General features: G+C 46.4%; 1 protein-coding gene across 1 annotated transcript in view; it reads right to left on the bottom strand.

Annotated features, from left to right (window-relative positions):
• Positions 1 to 22,630, bottom strand: part of USP8 (ubiquitin specific peptidase 8) — a 580,270-nt gene that overhangs the window by 105,989 nt on the left and 451,651 nt on the right. Inside the window, exon 16 of the mRNA XM_086958250.1 lies at positions 13,108 to 13,344. Within this exon, the coding sequence (XP_086814376.1) occupies positions 13,108 to 13,344 (237 nt within the window). The remainder of the gene's footprint in view (positions 1 to 13,107; positions 13,345 to 22,630) is intronic.

Raw genomic sequence — 22,630 nt, 5'->3', positions numbered from 1 at the left:
TAGGCAACGAAGGCTGAAACATGTCGACCACTTTTTAAGATTCACATATCAGTGTGCTTGAATTCCTTAATATTCCAGAGCAACACGCCTACTTATTGACTATTACTACCCGAATCCAGAGCTAATAAAATTCCTAACACTGGCTGTACGGGCATTTTTAACCTCCCTTCACGTCACCTATTCACGATCACTACTGTTTTTAACCATGGGTAAATCCTACGGGTGGAGGTTGCATAATAACTGACCCAAGGATTATGCACACACGTGTTATAAAGCGGGGAGACAACATATACCGCTACGAATTCCTACCAAAAACACGTGCATGAGGGTCTTTTACTTTGTGAGACACAACGAACCGACCTGCATACCTTGGTTATGCAGGACCAGTGATCCTTCCCCATTGATATTTTGATAACTCTAGGAGACTGAACGGATCAGTACTCTACCTCCCCCACCTTGATAACTTGTGATTAAGCAGCGCGCAGCTGTGGGAGAATTTCTGTTGAAATTCAAGAGTGAGCTTTCTCACCATAACACTTCTACCGTGGAATTCCACCATGGCAGGAAACTTTGGTCTCAGCTATACGACTGAAGAAATCGACGCAATACTAGCCAAACCACCATTACAGAGGCAAAAAGAGAGCAAGTCAGAACGGCTGTACACGGGATTATAATGACGGAATATCTCAGGGTCAATGCCGCACCAAGAGGCCTATGGGTCACAAATGCCCCAAGAATCTTCCTCAAAGACCTGGCTTTTAGAAAAGACTGGTCAGCAATCAGCTGGAAATGCACTAGAGATTACCTAGTCCTCATAATTAAAACCGCAACAAGACTTACAAGTGAATTAACCATCAGAATTGATATTTTAGAGACAAAACTTAATAACACCGTCAACATCACCATCTACAAGACGAGGCTAGACGAAATCAATAAAGAAATGAAAGAGAGCCAAGAATATTTAACCCAAACCAAGTTACAGAAATTAGCCAAAGAAATCAAAAGGTTCTCCTTAGAACGCATACATCCCTACAGCAGTAAAGACAATAAACCAAACGACAATTCATCGAATTATGACTCTACCAGTGTCTCGTCTAATGAAAGTTCTGACCAAAGTGGAGATGAATTCTCCAATCGGGGAAGAGGCAAGTACCAGAACAGGAGAGGAAACCGACGGGGCTGCAACTTTTGGCGCCCCCCATATTTCCATTCCAATACACAAGGAATGCAGTTCCCACCTTATAATCCACACTTCCAAGGTTGGCCGAACCCCTACTTCCAGATGCCCCCACAGATGACTCATCAGATGCAACAGCATACCGGCCAGAACTACCAACAAGGTATTCCTTTTTTAGGGAATGGCCAGTCGAGACAAAGAACAGGAGAAAGAGGAGTGACCAGCGTAACACGAGCCAAAACAGGATCGGGTCCAACAACCTCGTCGTGAACCTCTCTGACAAAATTCTGACAGCAGAACAGGAATGTGTACTCAACAAAGGCCTAGGATATGTACCCACCCCCAAACTGGATATTTTCAAAACCAAATGCGAACTCGCTGAGTTCTGCCGAACACTCAAACTTAAAGCTTTCTTCAAAGACCAACCATCACCTCCAACGGAAGGTGATACATCCCTAAAGAACAAATCTACCTTTTGTCCCATGAACTCGAAAGTTCCAATTGAAATTGCAACTTTTGAACAGGCCATTATGAAGGAAGTAGATGCACTTAACCAACAACCGCAGAGAGTGTTCCACAACATTACAAAAGTTGAACAACAAGCCCTGACAGAGTTGAAGAATGACGGAAATATAGTCATAAATCCAGCCGACAAAGGCGGAGGAATTGTCATACTAACATCCACTGGCTATGACAAACAATGTTTGGACCTCCTGGCAGACACCTAGTTTTATCAAGTCCTTCCAACAGACCCCACAACACGGCTGCAAAGAACCATCTCAATGATGATTGAGGAAGCAGAGACCAACAGATGGGTATTCAAGAAAGAAGCAGAATACCTGGAAATAATATCTCCAAGGATTCCATATTTTTACTCACTCCCCAAAATTCATAAAGGGAGGATACCACCACCAGGAAGACCAATCGTCTCGGGGATAGACTCTGTGTTGGAACCCCTTTCCCAATTCGCAGATCAATACTTAAGACCATTGGTACAACAGACACACACCTACTTAAAAGACACAAGAGATCTCCTGACAAAGTTACAAGACTTTGAATACTCCCCAGAAACTATGCTACTAGTTGGGTTAGACGTCGAGAGTCTTTACACAAGCCTACCCCAACAAAAAACTCTGGATACTCTAGGGACCATACTGTATAATACAGACTGGCCCCATAGAACACCCAGACACTTTGTCCTTGAGTGCTGTAGACTTGCCCTTACAGAAAACTATTTTCAATACAAGGACACACTATCTACAGTGCCATGGCACTTCTATGGGGAGCACATTCGCCCCTAGTGTGGCCGGGCTCTACGTCAGCACTTTTGAGAGCAACCACATCCTCAATGAAAGTAACCCCTACCTGAGTCATATCCTTTTTTGGAAAAGGTATATTGACGATATTCTCCTGATATGGAAAGGTGACGACATCAACCTACAAGAGTTCCATGAGTGGATGAACTCACTAGACACCTGCCTAAAATTCACATATACGGCGAATAAACATAGTCTGGACTTCCTAGACATCAACTTGTTCGCTGAGAACAACACCCTACAAACCCGTACCTTTTTCAAACCCACGGCAAAAAACAGTTTACTCTCCTTCAACAGTTTTCATCCGCGGCCTCTTCGTGAAAATCTTCCTTACAGCCAGTTCCTCAGACTGAGGAGGAACTGTAGCAAAACTACAGATTACAAGAGGCAAGCAAATGATCTTTGCGAGAAACTGAAAGTACGAAACTATCCAACCTCCGTGATCAACAAATGTAAAAAAAGGGCTCACAACCAACCCAGAGAATCCCTTCTGGAGACAGTACAAAAACCAAAAGATGACACCATCACTTGTGTTACCACTTACAGTCCCGTGAGTAACCAAATCAAGAAAATCGTCCAAAAGAATTGGAGAATTCTAACATCCAACTCCCTTACCTGTCAAAAGCCTAGATTTGCTAACAGAAGGAGTCGCAATTTGAAAGACCTGTTGGTCCATACCAGACCTCCACCCAAAAGACCAAGGGATAGAACTGGTCTATGGGATCACCCTCCAATTACAGGACACTACCCTTGTGGAACTTGTTCGGTCTGTAACCTGAAAAAACCCACAAAGGAAATGTAATTACTCCCTGACTTGAAATGGACTATGAGAAAACATACCAATTGCCAAACTAGCCACGTGATCTACATGATCACATGTCCGTGCAATATGCGGTACATAGGCATGACCTGCAGAAAGGCAAGACAAAGACTCTGTGAACACAAGAGCAATGTTCACTGTGAGAAAAGTACAACGAAAATGGCTACCAATTATTTAGAAGCAGGCCACACTGTAACCGACCTCCAGTGGGTCATCCTGGAAACTCTTGACACCAGAGACAGGAACGCCGAAAAAATCCTTTTCGAAAAGGAACAACGCTGGATACACAGACTGGGCACTGATTCCAAAGGCCTTAATGACAACATTCCGTGGCTGAGCCTAAATAGATAATCCTGTATCACAATTATCCTCAACTAACCCTCTCTATGGACTAGCGAAATCTCAAGAATTAAAATAAAACACCATCTACCTACCACCACTGGTGCCTAAAACCGAGAATTCTGCATGACTGGTTTTATCTACCGAAGATTAAAGCCCCATAAAAGCCTCCATACTCAGCCAGTGAGACCCAACACTAACGCAGATCATAACACTAAAAAATCTCAGGTTAAAACAAACAAATGGTTCACCTACTTCTTTCAATTTTTTAATAATTAATTGTCCAACCCAAACTGTTCTCCAATTCAATAACTAATTGCTTGATCAACCAAGAATCGCCCCGTGAGAACAACAACACTCGCGGAAGAATTTCTTCCATCTCTGCGCTGCACTACATCTATGCCGGGAAACAGTACCCTCTGTTTCCGGGTAGAAGGTGGCAGCGACAGCACAAGCTGTGAAGGAAGAGAAACACCACAGGTACTATCGGGAGCAATACGCTCCGCTCTCTCTGCCAGAAAACGAGGTACCGTAACTTTAAAGTATGATACTTCTCTTCCTCCCCCCAGAGAGGCACTCCTCCTCAGCCCCTATACCCGAAGAAGTGCACAATTGCACCCGACCAGGTACGTACCGTATTAGCCTAAAAAGCATCAGCTTAAGCCGATAAACCGCCCATAGCTCCCAATCACTTTGCATTTCCTAGTAAACACGCTCCATAACGCCGCAGCGTCACACCCTTGTGGTTCTAATGAGCCGCGAGTTTGAATCACGCCCATAATTCACCGCGTATTGAACCAAGCATGCTTATCACAACTCGCGGTTACTTTTCAGGTCAGAGCAAACAATACCAGCATGTATCACGTTACAAACATCACGAGGCACAACTCCAGTGACCCACCTACGTGAGCACTTCACTTCACTCGTTCTTAACAAAATTCTGCAAACAATTCCAATCACTGCAAATATCTCTGGTTCCCCACAGACCAACCACCAGCTTCAATGAGCTCTCTGAATCCAACTCACCCAACCGTGTTTGTACAAAAATCACCACACCGCCGGCCAACTGTCATGCATGACATTCCCACTCACGGCATGAGACTGTGAGTTGACACCTTTGACGGAGCATGTATCTGAGCTAAAGTATTGCCATTTTAAAGCTGTTTAGAACCCAGAATCGACTAAGTATTTGTCTATTTCTGTTATGTCTTCATGTGTCCCCGACCCTCTATCCCTTTACCCTACCCTACTGTATATGTTTGAACCTTCTTCCAACAGGTACAATGTTACCGTGGACTACCTGAAACAGGTTATGTGCTAAAATAAAAAAATTCTCACTTCACTTGCTCACCTCACATTGGTCCTGAAGAAAGCCTACCGACCTACATAGGCAACTAAGGCTGAAACATGTCGACCACTTTTTAAGATTCACATATCAGTGTGCTTGAATTCCTTAATATTCCAGAGCAACACGCCTACTTATTGACTATTACTACCCGAATCCAGAGCTAATAAAATTCCTAACACTGGCTGTACGGGCATTTTTAACCTCCCTTCACGTCACCTATTCACGATCACTACTGTTTTTAACCATGGGTAAATCCTCCGGGTGGAGGTTGCATAATAACTGACCCAAGGATTATGCACACACGTGTTATAAAGCGGGGAGACAACATATACTGCTACGAATTCCTACCAAAAACATGCGCATGAGGGTCTTTTACTTTGTGAGACACAACAAACCGACCTGCATACCCTGGTTATGCAGGACCAGTGATCCTTCCCCATTGATATTTTGATAACTCTAGGAGACTGAACGGATCAGTACTCTACCTCCCCCACCTTGATTATTTGCCTGTAGATTGTCTATTAGGTAATGACCTGGAGATCTCTCCATGGAAAGTTGTAGAGCACAGGACTCACTTGGAAATGTTGGGCTTGCCTGCGTGGATCTGTGTGACCACGCGTGCAATGGCAGCCAGTAAGGGTGGATTAGCAGAACTGGAGCCTGGAACAATGGCCCAGGGACCTGCCAAGAGAGGAAGGGGTAGAGGGCGCGGGAAACCAGCCACCACTGTTCCCACGGTCCAGGAGGGAGCAGAACCTGAGGGGGATGCCCTGGAACCTACAGGGGAACAGGTGGCCGAACTGGGGGAATTGCCTGAGCTGTCCCAGTGGCAGCAAGATGGTGGTCCCTCCAGGGAGGAATTCTGCCAAGCTCAAAAGGAGTGCCCTTCCCTCATTGGTGTGCGGCAGCAGGCTGCAGACCAGGCAGCAGGCCTGGGGTCCAAGGAACATTTGATCTGCTGGGAGGATGACTTACTTTATAGTGAGCCTAAGTTCGCTGAGCCCGGTGCAGCCCGTGTGCTGGTGGTACCCGAGCGCTTCAGGAACTTCCTACTGGGTCTGGCTCATGACGTGCCTCTCGCAGGACATCTGGGGCAAGACAAGACCTATTACAGGCTTGTCACCCACTTCTACTGGCCCCAGATGAAGAAGCACGTCGCTGCCTTTTGTAAGTCTTGCCAAACTTGTCAGGCCAGTGGCAAGAGCGGAGGGAAGTGCGTGGCACCCCTCCAACCCTTTCCTGTGGTGAGCACCCCTTTTGAGAGGGTGGGCATTGACATCGTGGGGCCCCTGGACCCCAAGACAGCCTTAGGCAACAGGTTTATCCTGGTCTTGGTGGACCATGCCACCCGGTACCCGGAAGCAGTCCCTCTCAGGACAGTCACAGCCCCTGTCGTGGGCCGTGCCTTAATGGGGATCTTTTCCCGTGTGGGGTTCCCCAGAGAGGTGGTTTCTGACAGGGGTACAAACTTCATCTCTAGGTACATGAAGTCTCTGTGGGAGGTATGTGGAGTGACATATAAGTTCACCACTCCTTACCATCCTCAAGGAAATGGGTTGGTTGAAAGATTCAACCGCACCCTGAAGGGCATGATTATGGGCCTAGAGGAGCCCATGAGGCGGAAGTGGGACGTCTTGTTACCATGCCTGTTGTTTGCATACAGGGAGGTGCCTCAGAAATCCTTAGGGTTCAGCCCCTTTGAGTTGCTGTGTGGCCACCCTGTCAGAGGTCCTCTCACTCTGGTGAAGGAGGGGTGGGAGAAATCCCGTGGGAAAACCCCTCAGGATGTGTTCAGCTATGTGCTGGCCATCCGCAACCAGACCAAGCGCTTCAGGAAGCTCGCTCAAGAGAACCTGGAGGCTAGCCAGGAGGAAATGAAGAGATGGTATGATCAGAACACCTCTCTCGTGGAGTTCCAACCTGGGCAGAAAGTGTGGGTGATGGAGCCAGTGGAGCCTTGTGCGCTCCGTGACAAATGGTCTGGGCCATATGAGGTGGTGGAGCGCAAGAGCGAGGTTACCTACTTGGTTAACCTGAAGACTCCCAGGCAGCCCCTGAGAGTGTTGCATGCAAACCGCCTCAAACCCCACTTTGAGAGGTCAGAAGTGACTATGCTCATGGCTACAGATGCTGGAGGGGAGGAGGATAGTGATCCTCTCCCTGACCTCCTGGCAACCAAGGAGCAAGATGGGTCAGTGGATGGTGTGATACTCTCGCCCACCCTGACCCCAGAGCAGCAGCAGGACTGTCGCCAAGTCTTGGGTCAGTTCGCCCCCCTATTCTCCCTGACCCCAGGTGTCACCAACTGGTGCGTCCACGATGTGGACACTGGAGATAGCATGCCTGTGAAACAGAAGTTTTACAGGGTGGCTGACAAGGTCAGAGCTAGCATCAAAGAAGAAGTTTCCAAGATGTTAGCGCTAGGGGTAATTGAGCCCTCCAGCAGCCCCTGGGCTAGCCCAGTGGTCTTAGTGCCTAAGAAAGCTGCTACACCTGGTGGCCCCCCAGAACTCAGTTTCTGCATGGACTACCGTGGGCTCAATGCGGTCACCAAGACTGATGCACACCCCATCCCCAGAGCTGATGAGCTGGTGGATCGGTTGGGAGCTGCCCAGTACCTGAGCACCTTTGATTTGACTTCAGGTTACTGGCAGATTGCCTTAACTGAAGGGGCCAAGGAAAGATCAGCATTTTCAATACCAGAGGGGCACATCCAGTTTCGTGTCATGCCCTTTGGGTTGAAAAATGCCCCTGCCACATTCCAGAGACTGGTCAACCAGGTATTAGCAGGGCTGGAGGAATTCAGCGCAGCATACCTGGATGACATTGCTGTGTTCAGCTCCACTTGGGAGGAACACTTGCAACACCTCTGTGCAGTGTTGAAGGCTCTGCAGAAGGCAGGCCTCACTATCAAGGCCAGTAAGTGCCAGATAGGGCAGGGATCTGTGGTGTACTTGGGACACCAGGTGGGGAGCGGCCAGGTGGCGCCCCTACAGGCGAACATTGATACCATTCTGGCGTGGGAACCCCCCAAGACCCAGACTGAGGTGAGAGCCTTTTTAGGTCTCACCGGGTATTACAGACGGTTTGTCAAAGGTTATGGCACCATTGTAGCCCTTTTGACAGAGCTGACATCTAGAAATCAGCCCAGGAAAGTGAATTGGACTGAGGCCTGTCAAACTGCTTTTGACACCCCCAAAACTGCCATGTGCACAGCACCGGTGCTTAAGGCACCTGACTTTTCAAGTGAGTTCATTGCGCAAACTGACGCTTCAGAGCAAGGCGTGGGAGCAGTACTCTCACAGGTCAATGATGAGGGTGGAGACCAACCAGTGGCTTTCATTAGTAGGAGGCTACTCCCCAGGGAACAGAGATGGCGTGCAATCGAAAGGGAAGCTTTCGCTGTGGTCTGGGCTCTGAAGAAGCTGAGGCCCTACCTGTTTGGGACTCACTTCTGTGTTCAGACCGACCACAGGCCCCTCAGATGGTTAATGCAGATGAGGGGTGAGAATCCAAAACTGTTGAGGTGGTCCATTTCCCTACAGGGGATGGACTTCACGGTGGAGCACCGCCCTGGTACAGAACACGCCAATGCTGATGGTCTGACCAGATTCTTCCGTCTTAGTGATGAGGACTCCCAAGAGGTTGGGTAGTTCTCCCCACTTTCAGCTGGAGGGGACACGTGTTAGACCCGACATCCTTGGCGTGGTTTTTCCCCCATCTTTTTGCCTCTGACTCATGTATTTTTGATGCTGTGCTGGATTTAGTTTTTGCTGATTTAGGTGCTTTGGACACTCTGCCACTGCTGATCAGTGTCAGAGTGTAAGTGCTCCCTCTGTAAATTGTCATATTGATTGGGTATACCGGATTGGCATATTTGTATCACCATGAAGTCCCTAGTAAAGTGCACTGTGTGTGCCAGGGCTGGTGATGACAGATGCTACTAGTGGGCCTGCAGCGCAGATTGCGCCACCCACATAAGTAGCCCTAAAATGGTGTCTCAGGCCTGCCAGCGCAGGGCCTGTGTGCAGTCAGTGGACTGCCATGTCCGCCTGGCCAGTGTCCTCACTGGCTGGGCCTAACCCTTCCCTGTCTGTGCACATCAGTCACCCCTATGGAAGGCTCAAGGTACCCCCCTGGGCAGGGTGCAGTGCATGGCTAAGGTAGAGCATGTACTAGTGCAGGTAACATGCTCTGGTAGTGAGCAGCAGCCATTTTGTGTGCTCACTGCTGTAAGGCTATCTTGCTCCATAGAGTAACATGGGGGAGGCTGGTCCCATTGGATCCCAGCCTATCTTCCCATAGGAACAAGATGGGACATAAGTGTATGATATCCCTGAACTCAGAATTTAATAACACATCTTTTAGGAAAGGTGGTTTTTAAATTCTGTGTTTGAGAATAGTACTTTTTAGAAAGTGGCTGTTCTCTTGTCTAACCTTTATGTGTGCCTGGGACTGTTTGTGGATTGACTGTCTGGGTTGAGGATGACAGGGTCAGCAGAGCCCCCAGGGGGTTATCTGAGCCAGCCCGTGGATGAAAGGCAGCATCTGCTGCCAAGGAAGTGGGAGGAGATAGCATCTGATAGTGAAGGGCTGTGCCTGCCTAACCACAAAGCTGGCTCCACCTCCTGCTAGGCGACTGTCACCTCTGTCCCTAATACTGAGAGGAAGAAGGAAGCCAGGAAACCCCCAGAGCCCCAGCAACACCCAGAACTGGTTTGGACCGGGCTCAGGGCCCCCTTTGCACAAAGACTTCAAAAGACTTCAAAGGACTTCAAAGACTTTTTGGGGTATAAGAGAAGGACCCCTGACAACAGATTCTTAGATTCTACAATCAAGAGGAACCTCTGCCAGAAGAAGGACTGCTGAAGGAGCTGATGGATGATTGCCTTGCTGTGTGCTTTAAGGGCTGACCTATCCTGCTATCCAACTGAAGGAGAGGAGAAGAAAGGGACTTTGCTGTGTGCTGTGACCCTGCCTGCTTGAAACTGCCAAGACTTTGCTGTGTGCTGTGTCTGCAACTTGAATCTCCAAGGGCCTGAGAAGAGCTGGTCCCCTGTCTGCAACCCAGGGACATAAAGGTTGCCCCAGGTCTACAAAACTCTGCTGTGCCCCCTGAAGCTGCTGTGCAGTGAAGAGAACGTGAAACACTGTGTTTGGGCTGTGTAGCGCACTGGCTGCTCCCTAATCTGAGTGAGGGCGCCGCGCTGAACCAGCCTGCCGTGTGGCCGAGATCGACGTGTTCATCGACACGTGTGGGGTGAAGATCTGAAGCTTGTGGGCCTCTCCAGTGCAAGAAGCACTGAAAACAACTGTGCAGCGCATCACCGCCGCAGCCCGGGGTCCGTGAACCTCCGTGAAAGTGCCCCGTACTTGGTCGGAGCCGACGCCACGAAGATCGAGCCCGCCGCGCTCTGATTGGGTGAGAGAGCCGAGCCCCCTCACCAGAGCCGCGACGGGATTGGCCCGTGGAGCGTACCGTCATCAACGAGGCCGCGCTGCCATTGGTTGGCGGCCTCGCGTCATGAGGGGCTCATCGCAGGAGTCGCGACGTGATTGGCTGGTCCGGCGAGGAGCCGTGACATCATCAGGGGGCTCGCCCCAAACGCCGGGACAGGATTGGTCCCCGTCATCGGGACCGCAGAATCGCCGAGTGATCACCGCCGGGACCGGGGAAGACTGACCCGACCTCGCCGAGGGAATCCTTAGAGTGCTCCCAGCCCCCGGCCTGCCGTCTCTGCTCCCCGCTACTCCCTGAAGAACTGAGAGCGGGCGGAGAGCTTCCTGAGACCGGCCGGGCCTGAGCGCGAGTGAGCGCTGATAGGCGAGGTGCGCCTGGGGGCCTGAAGCGGTACCGAGCAAGGGGAAGGGAGTCCTCCCCCTCCAGCATTCCGGTGAGGCGCGCTTGTAGCGCTTAGGGTCCCTGACGCTAGGGGCTGATTCTTTTGGCAATTTAGACGCTGGCATTGTTTTCACTGCTTGTTTTTAGAGCCACGAGGAGCTAAGTTACCAGCCATAGTAATTGATACCGAGTTAAGAGACTTGAGACATTTTACATAAGAACTTCCTAACAATTTAACTGCAACCATTAAGAAGAAGTGCAACATTTTTATAATGAAGTAATTATCGTGCAACTGCTTGATTTACCTTGCTGAAACTAGATAAAGTTATATATTTTTATAAAATATACTTACCTGTGTGGTCTCAGTTTGTGGTGGATTGGGGATTATTGTTGTGTTGAGTGCAATTATTATACACATTGCCTTGGGGATAAGCCTTCCTGCTCGCGCCAAGCTACCTAGAGGGAGAGCGGAGGTTATCTACTGTGTGTATTACTTCACCCTGACTAGAAGCAAGGGTCCCTACTTGGTCTAAGGTACTTACCTCTGCCAATTAGAGACCCCCAGATCTAACAAAAAGGGTGTGAAAATCCTTCCAGGAGCAAATAATAAGTTGATCTGAATGGGCAGAGATGACTTTGCTGAACCGCACAGAATATATAGATACAGGCCTGTAGGCCTTCTTTTGACAGTACTGAGTCAAATCCTGCTTGAGAGTCTGCTAAGGTACTTGTGGAACACTTGAAAAGAAGGGCACAGAATGCCAAGACAAATCTTCTGTATCCACCGCCTGGTTGCTGATTAATCCTGCTTAACCATACTAAATGTTTGCTTTTGGGTTTGTTCTAGGTACAGTGGATGCCCTATACTGAATTTTAATAATAGATGTGGGTGGACAATAGGATTACTGTGGTGCACTCCTCACACACACTGCCAGCCCCAAGAGCCCAAGTTTATAGTGGTTGAAGAATTTCGGCATCTTGAAAATGTCCAAAGTGGGTAGGGTTGATCCCCGAAGATTATAATCTATTGGTTAGGGTGTGTGTGCCCATGAGTCATTTCCAGCCATAGATGTGGCATTCCCAGGCAGCCACTTCAGAAGACTCGAAGAGCTTAAGAAGAACAGACCTGGGCGACGTTCTGTCCTCTGAGAGGCCTGCTCCCTCTTGTACCCCAGAAATATAAATGGCCTCCAAGGGTCATAAGGCCGACACTCTGGTCATTCTACAGAGATACAAAAAGCTAGAAGATGCCTTTCCTGCAACAGCACAGCTGACCAGTAGCAACTAGCCCCAGACTGGACCCTGCTGTTGACCTTTGCCTCACACCCTATGAGTCCTGAATTGCCTCCCCTGAAGTACTAAGAGGCTTTAGAAGTGTACTCCTGTGATGGATTGGCACCTAAAAGACTACGGTCAGAAGGTAAAATCTTAGACCAGGATGAACCTGGTTGGTGTATCCAATCCATGCTCCATCGCAGTCAGTGTCAAATTGTGCCTAGTTCCCAGTCTAATGCGACATTTGTCCATCAATGACCTTTTGCGCCTCTTGGCACTATTCAGAACAAAAACATTAATCTAATTGGTTCCCCTTATTGGATTTTTTTGTCATTTTGGTGTCATTTTATTTATTACATTTTACTCTATTTTTATAATTTGGTGTGGGATTTTTGTTATTGTACATTTTGACTTTATAATGTTATGGTATTGCATAAATAATTTACCCATTGCCCTAAGTTAATCCTGTTTGCATTGTGCAATTGCTACGAGGGGGCTGAGCGCAGGTTAATTTAGTGACTTTGAGCGCTCAATCTGACTAGGGTTGTGATTATTCCTTGAGGTTAGTAGTCACTGAGCACAAGTAATAATTACATTTCTTACAAGAAGAAACATAAGAATCCAGTATTTTGATGAGGAGGCAGTTAGGCTAGCTTATCAGTCCAATGGGACAGTTTGCCCAACCGCAAAGGCTCCTTTCCTTAAACGTTTTCTCTGCAGCACAGGATGCCCCTACATGAAAGGCAACAACACACTGTGACAATCAAGTTAATTTTGCTCAGCCAGGGTTAGTTCTGTATGGTTTAAATTCAGTGTCAGTTAGTATTACCTAAAAAAATGTCAGGACAAACAAATTTAATCTTTTTTGACCGGATAACACAGAATATTAATGTCAACACTGCAAATGGTTCAACAGGCAATAAAGAAGCAATCAACATTATGAACAAGATCATGCCATATTATTGTTTTAAAATAGCATTGAAAAAGTACCTGCAATGAGCATTTGTTTGTAGATGGAAGAGGTAAGGACAAATACATAAATGCCTCAAAAGTTCGAGACTTTTTACGACAAGAAAGACACTCTACTGTAGACTTGAACTGGCCTTGGAAAAGCTTCACTATAATGGACTCATTGAGCTGCATGTGCTTCATCCAGGCTAACTCTGCTGCTTTGGAATCATCAAGATGATCAATGTTTTCTTCTTTATACCTCTTTCTGTTGTTTGCCTAGAAATAACCAAAACCATACTTGAATCTCTCAGACAATTAGATATACAGCTTATTTCACTTAACAACACAAACAAAGTGGTACACATTATATTAAGTATTATTTTCCATCACTGATCTTCATAAATAAGTGCCTCAGTTCTAGCATAGATGTGCAGTTATAAAACTCAGATACACACAGAACCTTACATTTCTAATGGCAAGGTGAGGCGAAGGGGGACCAATAGAGAGCATGATTTCATGAGCCCAACACTGACAATCTAGGTAGAACCCAAAGTGAAGCCACTTTGATGACACGCGTTATTGACTTCACCTCGCTGCATCTTAAGACACTGCAGGATCTCTGACTGCTCACAGGCTCGTTTAAGCGCAAATTATGTGCATCGACCCCTGATTTGTCTCAGAAATTTGATAATAATTCACCTAACATACACTGGATGAACTCTACTGTGTATGAATACGTGAACCCTATGTGAGTGAAGTTCAGACGCTACATCCAACTTGGATGAGCGATCTCCGCATTCGATAGTCAGGTCCCTAGGATACTGTGATCCTTCCAAGATCTTCTTGCGGATGACGATAATCCGCAAACAGACTACAATATTTCTATACAGATCTGAACTGATTACAGTCCTGAGGATGGTTTCATCAAATAACTGCTAAGAAACCGAAACGTCGACTTTGCACTTCATCCCTTGCTTTGTTTTACTCAATGTGTTTTGGGATAGGTGTTTTTTAGGTTCTGTTGAGTCACTTAGCAATTTATTTTTATGTGTACCCACAGTCCTAAAATCTTATTCGCTTATTTGTCTGTATATGAAGCTGATTTTTCTCAATGAATTATTTGATAAAAACACTTTTTTCGTATACACCCTGTGTCTTTGTTTATATGTTTCATGTTGACAACACAATTTGATCAGTTTTGATTCACTCATTGTAAGGACGATAAATTGGTTCTTCTCATATTAATTTTAAATAACAAAACTTAGATTGAACAAAGTCCCTTGAAGGCATCTTTACCTTTCTATATTTACTTACCCAAGCCCTCAAGGGTATTCCGGGTTGCTCACTTCCTTAATAATTTCTCAATAAAAGGCATATAAAATACCAAAAATAAAATACCAACCCTACTAGTCTCCCTAGATGGGAAAAGGCATTTGACAGGGTTAGTTGGGCCTTTCTAGAAGCAGTACTAGCAAACCTACAGCACCCCTTCAGTGTTATAAAATAGTGAGTTCTCCTCACACTGACAGAAGCAAGGTCCTTACTGGATATTTTCCCCATGATCAGGAACACTACCCCAACCTGAGGAACACCATCAAACACAGCTAAGTCGATGCCCGGAATGGCAGATTTGCGAGCATGCAGCACTAAAAGACGGAGCCAATCCAAGGAAAGATCTCCAGCGGAAGCAAAAGCGGATATTATTTCACACCTACTTAAAATGAAGCAGGAAACTTCAGTGGCATCTGCCAGCGCAACTCTTGGGTTAGGTAGGAGCTAAACTCCCAATCTCACCAATTACAAACTCCTGTAACAATCTCCACAGGGGCTAGAACAAGTGACCTGTGAACTGGACACTACCACAATCTCTGGAACCTCTGTTCTACACACCTCCTTCTACTGAGACGTTGATAGCAAAACACCCCCTCCCCCCTCGGTAAGACTGTTCCATCTATCTCAGCCACACCCGAGGGCCACATCTCTAATGGGGAATGACCATCACACCCACATCATCGATGGCTCTGGAATATTGGACTGGTCCAATAGGCCTAGTAATTGTGTTGGTGTAAAATAATTCCTCTACTCTCTCTTCCTACCCCGCCGAAAACTGGTCCACTTCGCCACATGGCACCACTCACATAGGCAGACAAAGATACACCATACTATCTGCGCATGCATAGTCCTCACCGCAGATTCTTTACATGGTACGTCCTTTGACATGAACCCACAAAACCAAACTCCTTTCTCTCAACATTAGAGGATCAAACTCGCCCAACAAAAGACGCCAGATACTATATTCCTTAAAGAGACACACCTCCGTAGAGAGGAAGAATAATGATTGTGCCACTTGTGCTATCCCAATCAATATTGTGCCTCTCCCTTCACGAAAACAATAGCTGTAGTGATCCTATACAAGCTATACCTTGGACAGAAACTCTTCCATGTCATTTGGGACCCCCAAGACCGCAATCTCAAACAAGTGCACCCTAAAGGGTGAACTTCGCTTACACTATTGAATCTCTATACCCCTAATGCAGGACAAGACACATTGATGTGACACACTCAATCCACCCAGCTTCAGGAGTCCTGTAGACACATTGTGGTACGGGACAACTTCAATTTAGCTTGTGACCCAGACCACGATAGGAAAGCCAACATATACCAAGGTAAAGGGGCAATGTTAACCCTCCTCAAAAAGGAGGTAGTAGAATTGGGCCTGGCGTCACTTACACGCAGACGACAATCACTACTACTATTTCTCCCATGTTCACTCCTCATACTCTCGCATCGACTAAGTCCAGATCCCTACTTCCCATTTTAGAATTGGCCACAATATTGGGCATATCTATATCAGACCATGTTCAACTCGCTCTCATGCGGTGACGCCCAGTCCTCCAGCAAAGGCCCCCCCATGCTGGTGCCTTAATCCTTCAATATTGCAAAATTCAGTAAATAGACAAACTGTAACCCCTGCTATCTACGACTACTTCAGGCACAACACAGAGCAAAAAACATCTAAAGATATACTATGGGACACCTTCAAGGCAACCATACAAGGCACTATCATCACAATTGAGATAGACACAGCAAGGAAGGTGCAACATATGGCAGAGATAAAAGCTTTGGAACACAATAACTTCCAAATTCCTGCCAAAGCCAGGCAGCCTAAAAACTGGTCATGGTAAAAGGCCAAGTGAAAGTGCACAGGACCAATCAGGCAAAAAGATCCCTCTTGGAGACGGGTCAACAATTCTAAGACAATGGAGCCGAAGTGGGCTCGCTCCAAGCACGCAAAATCAGGCTCCATAAAACCACAGCAGTGCAAGCTCACATGTTAATGGACCAAAGGGGAACTAGATAAACAAGCCACGCTCCACTACTTCTTTCAAACCCTCTATGAAAGCGGAGTGGAAAATCCTGCAGAAATACACACATACTTACATATCTGCAATTGGTCGCCCATTGACCATTCAATCATTCCCAATCGGGAAATTGCCAGGCTCAGACAGGTTTACTCCACAATTCCATAAAATCTTCCTCCTAGTCATTTAAGACCACACGCTCTCAATGTTCACGTATTTCTCCAAGACCAGTAGCCTCACCCAGCACTGTGCCAAATGGAGATATTGCAACTCCGCAGACTGGAGGTGGGGGGAGGGGTTAGGGCGGGGGGGGGGAGGGGGATTGGGGGGAAACACGCTGGCACATCCTATCTCACTCTTGAGTACAGAAGCAAAATTATATACCAAAATATTTGCAATTGTGACACCTTTACTCAGACTGAACCCTGATCAGGTTGGATTCATTCACAATAGGCAGGGAGCAGATAATCTCAGACATCTAGCATACTTTGTGGAAAAAGTATATAGGAGGGACATACATGCCCTACTAGTCAACCCAGATGACAGAAGGAATTTGACAGGGTTAGCTGGGCCTTCCTAGATGCAGTACTAGCAAAAATACAAGTAGGCCACAGAATGACAGACAACAAAATGAAATGGCAGCCTACTTCCCCAATCCAATAAGCCATGGGCACAAGACAGGAGTGCCCTCTCTATTTACTTCTATTTGCTCTAATGAGGTAACCCCTTGCTACTAAAATTAGACAAAACAGAGATCGAGGGGATCTCATTTGGTGGTCAGGAACACAAAATTGCACTGTTTGCAGATCATATTCTGCTTACGCTAACTAACCCCATGATCTCTCTGCCTACCCTAACCTACACACTAGACCAGTTTAAGTGAGTTTCGGACTTTAAAATAAATGAGACAAATCACATATTCTCCATCTCACTATCAGAGCACAAGATATCCTGACTTTACGCACACAAGCTCCTTTCCAATGGGCCTCAACTTCCATATGCGATCCGGGCCTTCACATTACCACGCACATAGAGGACTAGTAAAGATTTACCTGACTGGATCTGCAGGAAATCATTTCAGAAGACCCACAGGGAGCCAGACGAAAACCACTACTCCTTTATCTTTCATGTCCTACAGAGACCTAGATGACAACTATATCTTTCCTGGCTGGGGCGCATCAATGTTGTTAAGAAGAAGGTCCTTCCCAGTCACTTATATCTCTTCCAATGCCAATGCTATGATAGACTTCACATAACTCCAATCTAACATCTGCCCCTTCACATGGAACTGGAAACAGCCCTGCATACTGAAAAAGCTGTTGATGCTCCATAGGGTACTGGAGTGGTGGGGGAGGGGTTAGGAGTAGGAGGGGGGGTTAGATGGTTGGCCTGTCCTAATCTCTTGAATTACCATTGGGCAGCTCACTTTCGTTATCTATTGGAATGGGTGTTGCAAAAAACACTGGTTACACATGGACCAAGCAGTCGCCTGCTGTCCACTGGGAGACCTCTCTTGGCTCCCAAAACAACACCGTCCTAAAATCGCTTACATAGCTAAAACGGTCCTTCACATATAGGACCTCTTAACTATTATGAGAGGCATCATGACATTCCTGTTCCAGGACATGCGCAAATAGACAAAAAAACCCAACTTCACCCCCAGCTCTTTCCCCAAGAGGTCCAAAGGGGAAAGCAGGACTTTGGCCAGACTACAATACAGTCTAATCTGACACTCGGCCCTTCACCTGCCTAACTCAACTGCTGTCACACCACCCCTCAAATAAATTGAAAACCTAGTTCGTCCATATACGGGCTCAAAGGGTTTATTCTCCTGAACATGCAGAGTCCACAGGAGTCATTACCCAGGCTCCCTCATAAATATAAAACTCGATGGAAGACAGACTTACATAAAAATATCCCATCCAAAGATTGGGACAATCTCTGGTAGGATATCCCAAAATCACTGTGTAGCATTCCACAAAGGGAATCAGCATACGGTGTCCTGTACCAATGGTACTTGACTCCGATACGACTTCACAACGTTTTCCCTGCCATCTCAAACCTATGCTGTTGTGGCAAAGAAGAGGGAACCTTCCTGCATGTCCGGTGAACACAAGGTTATTCAGACTTTTTAGAAAGATGTCCTAGGTCACAATAAGGGGACAATGGGATATCCCGTCCCAGGTGACCCGCGTATAGTGCTCTTGGGCATGATGCCATCAACTATGAGAGCCATGACAGGCTCTGACAAAATTCTTAGGGCCTTATTATGACTTTGGTGGTGCAGCAGCGGGCTGCAATGCCAGCACCTCGCTGCCACACCAGCAAAGCCATATTGCGACCGCTCGTCGGATCCCGACAGGAATTCAGGCGGTCCTGTGGCAGCTGGCCCATGCTGGTGCAGTGCTAAGGCTCATACGAAATGTGAACGTCATTGCACATTCCATGCCCTTCGCAGTCCATGCCCTGCAGGAATTGGAGGTGCATGCATCCCCTGGCACAGAGGCGCCGGCCCCCCTTTGTTTCCTCGCCGCAACCATGAAAACTGTGGCGGTAAGGAAACTCATATTATGCTTGGCAGTGCCGCAGGGGAACCACCAGCATAGTAGGGGCATCAGACCGCTGCAAGCCCGCCAGGGATCACAGATCCCTGGCAGCAGCAGTGGCGGTCCCATGGCAGTTCGACTGCCCAACTTGTTATAGGGCAGCAACACCACCGCCACGCCAAAGTCAAGATAAGGCCCTTATTCATCACATTATAGGAGGCAGCCAAATAACTAATATGTGAGCTGAAAAAACAAGGAGGTTCCACACACAATACTTTGGTTTCAAAAGATGTGTAAAGTACTGGAAATGGAACAGATTACAGGCACCCTTACAAACGCAGACCATAAATTCTCCAGCACTCAGAAACCTTTGATAGAATACATGTTAGGGCTAGCATACAAATACTTTACAACACTGAGCCTTCGATCACTGCACCTCTACAATTAACCTGCCGGACATAAGGGACACCCTCAATGGTCACATCCATCCTAGCATGACCTCTACATACATCAATGGACCTCTACATACATCAATGGGAAGCTCTATTTACATGGATGGGCCCACAAGCTTTTTCAGACCAGGGGAATATGCTGTTCAGACCGTGACAATCATAACTCTGCCAGAACAGCTGTTGCTGCATACCGCTTTCTACCTCTCAATATATACTTCAACACCCAAACTAGAGAGGCAGCCTTAGCTGCCTGGATGGTTGGAGGCAGCCACTTCTGGCGCAGAGGGGCCGTGTCAGACTGGCAGACTCGCCCTAGTGCACCAAGGTCAGGAATTTCAGACACTAAGGGGACAATGGATGAAGGGTCTGAACCCACATAAACCTGAGAGATTATTGAAAAAGAGAGAGAGCTGCAGCCTGGACAATGAGGAGACTTAGTGTGCTTAGAAGCTATTTCTTGACAATGTACGCCAGAACTCTGGCCGCTTTACAGCCTTTAAAAACAACAAATTGAGATTAGACCAGAACAACCTGTCTTTAGAACTATTCTGCAGGCATCAGATGACACTGAAGCACTACTGGACCAAACTCAGAGTTTACTCAGCTTTTCAGAAACAGAGGAATCTACGCCCAGACGTCCTAACACAAATCCACATTTTCCGGCTTAAGGAGGAAATCTTTGTATCACAGATAATAAGAAACAAAACAGTTTGAAGGGGACAATAGTTCCATTTTTGCAAGATGTATCTATACCCACTGAACTAACAATGTGACTTTAAAGAGGTCACAACCCACCTCAGGAATGAAAAAACCCTTATTGGTGGGTATTTCCATTCAGGCTATCTTTTCCCTGTAAAGGGAAACAATATTCCATTGCCACAAAACAGGAATCCCTTGACATTCATGGCTTTTTAACCTCGGGAGGAGGACCAATTAGCATCACAACAGAGTGAAGGGACTCAGCAATGCACGAATAAGGACAAAAGCAAAGCCAGATACTTACGGAGGCTGCAATCTAAGGTAACACGAGAGGCATCTGCAGAAGATATCATATAATGCTGGTAACATCCCGATTATTGCTATATGTACTCAAATACAATACCATGGTTAACCTATTGCTAGTTCTCAGTCTTCAAAGTTCCAGGGCGTAACTATCTGATTATTACAATAAACCTATGTCATTTTTACAATGAAACTACCACAAGCCTATGGATCATAATCAAGGTACAAAACGTGCCAGCTGGGCCATGCCCACCTACCTGGCTGCTGATTATTCTTGCTGGTTAGATACTGGCAATTGTGTTCTCTCCATGCCCTTTACCAAGCCAATTTATTGTTGGTTTGTTGTCCAATTTTTATCTTTTTTTGTATCATTTAAATGTATATATTAGATCTGGGGGTCTCTAGTTGGCAATGGTATTCACCTTTGTCCAAATAGGGACCCTTTCTTCTAAATCAGGATAAGGGGATTACACTTATAAATAACCCCTGCTCACCCCCTTGGTAGCTTGGCACGAGCAGACAGGCTTATTTCAGAGGCAGTGTGTTAAGCATTTGTGAATATACACAGTAATACAGTGAGAACACTATAGATGGACGCAACACAGATTTTATAAAAAAGGAAAATGCTACTTACCAGTATGCATCTGTTCTGGGAAACATCCTTTACAACGCAACTTTTACAACGCACTACCATTACGACGCAACTTTTACAACGAGTTATTACAACAAATTGCGCTGGAGGGCACTCTAGGATAGGGAATAGTTTAATTACTATCCAACACCTTCCCTACTATCCACGGGGACTGGAGTTGGAATAGTAAATTAAACTATTCACTATCCAGCGCCCCCAATGCAAGTTGTTGTAACGACTTGCGTTGTAAAAGTTGCGTTGTAATGAGGTGTGTTGTAAAAGAATGCGTAGTAATGACATACATCCATCTGTTCTTGGCATGTAGAGCTGCAGATTTCTACACTTTGCATTAGATCTCCACCTGGTGTTGGGCTCAGATGATTGCATATTGTTGTCGTCTTGGATGAAGTCTTTGTAGTCACGAGATAGGTGACTCCTCCCTTGGACGATAGTGCGCATGGGCATCGGCTTGATCCTTAGATTGTTTTTCACCATGATGGGAAATGATGGAGTTAGTAGAATGAAAGAAAAGTTGTACATGTGTGTATATCTAATTAAGATAAAACTGGAACAGATACAGGTCCCGAGGAGGCGGGAGTGAGTGTAGAAATGTGCAGCTCTACATGCCAAGAACAGATGCATACTGGTAAGTACCATTTCCCATTCGAGGCATATGAGCTGCAGATTTTACACTTTGCATCGATTGTGCAGCAGTGTCCTCTCTAGCGGTGGTCACCTGTATCCATTGCAGACAGGCTTATTTCAGAGGCAGTGTGTTAAGCATTTGTGAATATACACAGTAATACAGTGAGAACACTATAGATGGACGCAACACAGATTTTATAAAAAAGGAAAATGCTACTTACCAGTATGCATCTGTTCTGGGAAACATCCTTTACAACGCAACTTTTACAACGCACTACCATTACGACGCAACTTTTACAACGAGTTATTACAACAAATTGCGCTGGAGGGCACTCTAGGATAGGGAATAGTTTAATTACTATCCAACACCTTCCCTACTATCCACGGGGACTGGAGTTGGAATAGTAAATTAAACTATTCACTATCCAGCGCCCCCAACGCAAGTTGTTGTAACGACTTGCGTTGTAAAAGTTGCGTCGTAATGAGGTGTGTTGTAAAAGAATGCGTAGTAATGACATACATCCATCTGTTCTTGGCATGTAGAGCTGCAGATTTCTACACTTTGCATTAGATCTCCACCTGGTGTTGGGCTCAGATGATTGCATATTGTTGTCGTCTTGGATGAAGTCTTTGTAGTCACGAGATAGGTGACTCCTCCCTTGGACGATAGTGCGCATGGGCATCGGCTTGATCCTTAGATTGTTTTTCACCATGATGGGAAATGATGGAGTTAGTAGAATGAAAGAAAAGTTGTACATGTGTGTATATCTAATTAAGATAAAACTGGAACAGATACAGGTCCCGAGGAGGCGGGAGTGAGTGTAGAAATGTGCAGCTCTACATGCCAAGAACAGATGCATACTGGTAAGTACCATTTCCCATTCGAGGCATATGAGCTGCAGATTTTACACTTTGCATCGATTG

This window comes from Lissotriton vulgaris, chromosome 2_1, assembly GCF_964263255.1.
Source record: "Lissotriton vulgaris chromosome 2_1, aLisVul1.2, whole genome shotgun sequence".
NCBI lineage: Eukaryota > Metazoa > Chordata > Amphibia > Caudata > Salamandridae > Lissotriton > Lissotriton vulgaris.
The sequence above is the reverse complement of the archived record's forward strand: the minus strand, read 5'-3'. Positions and strand labels throughout refer to the sequence as shown.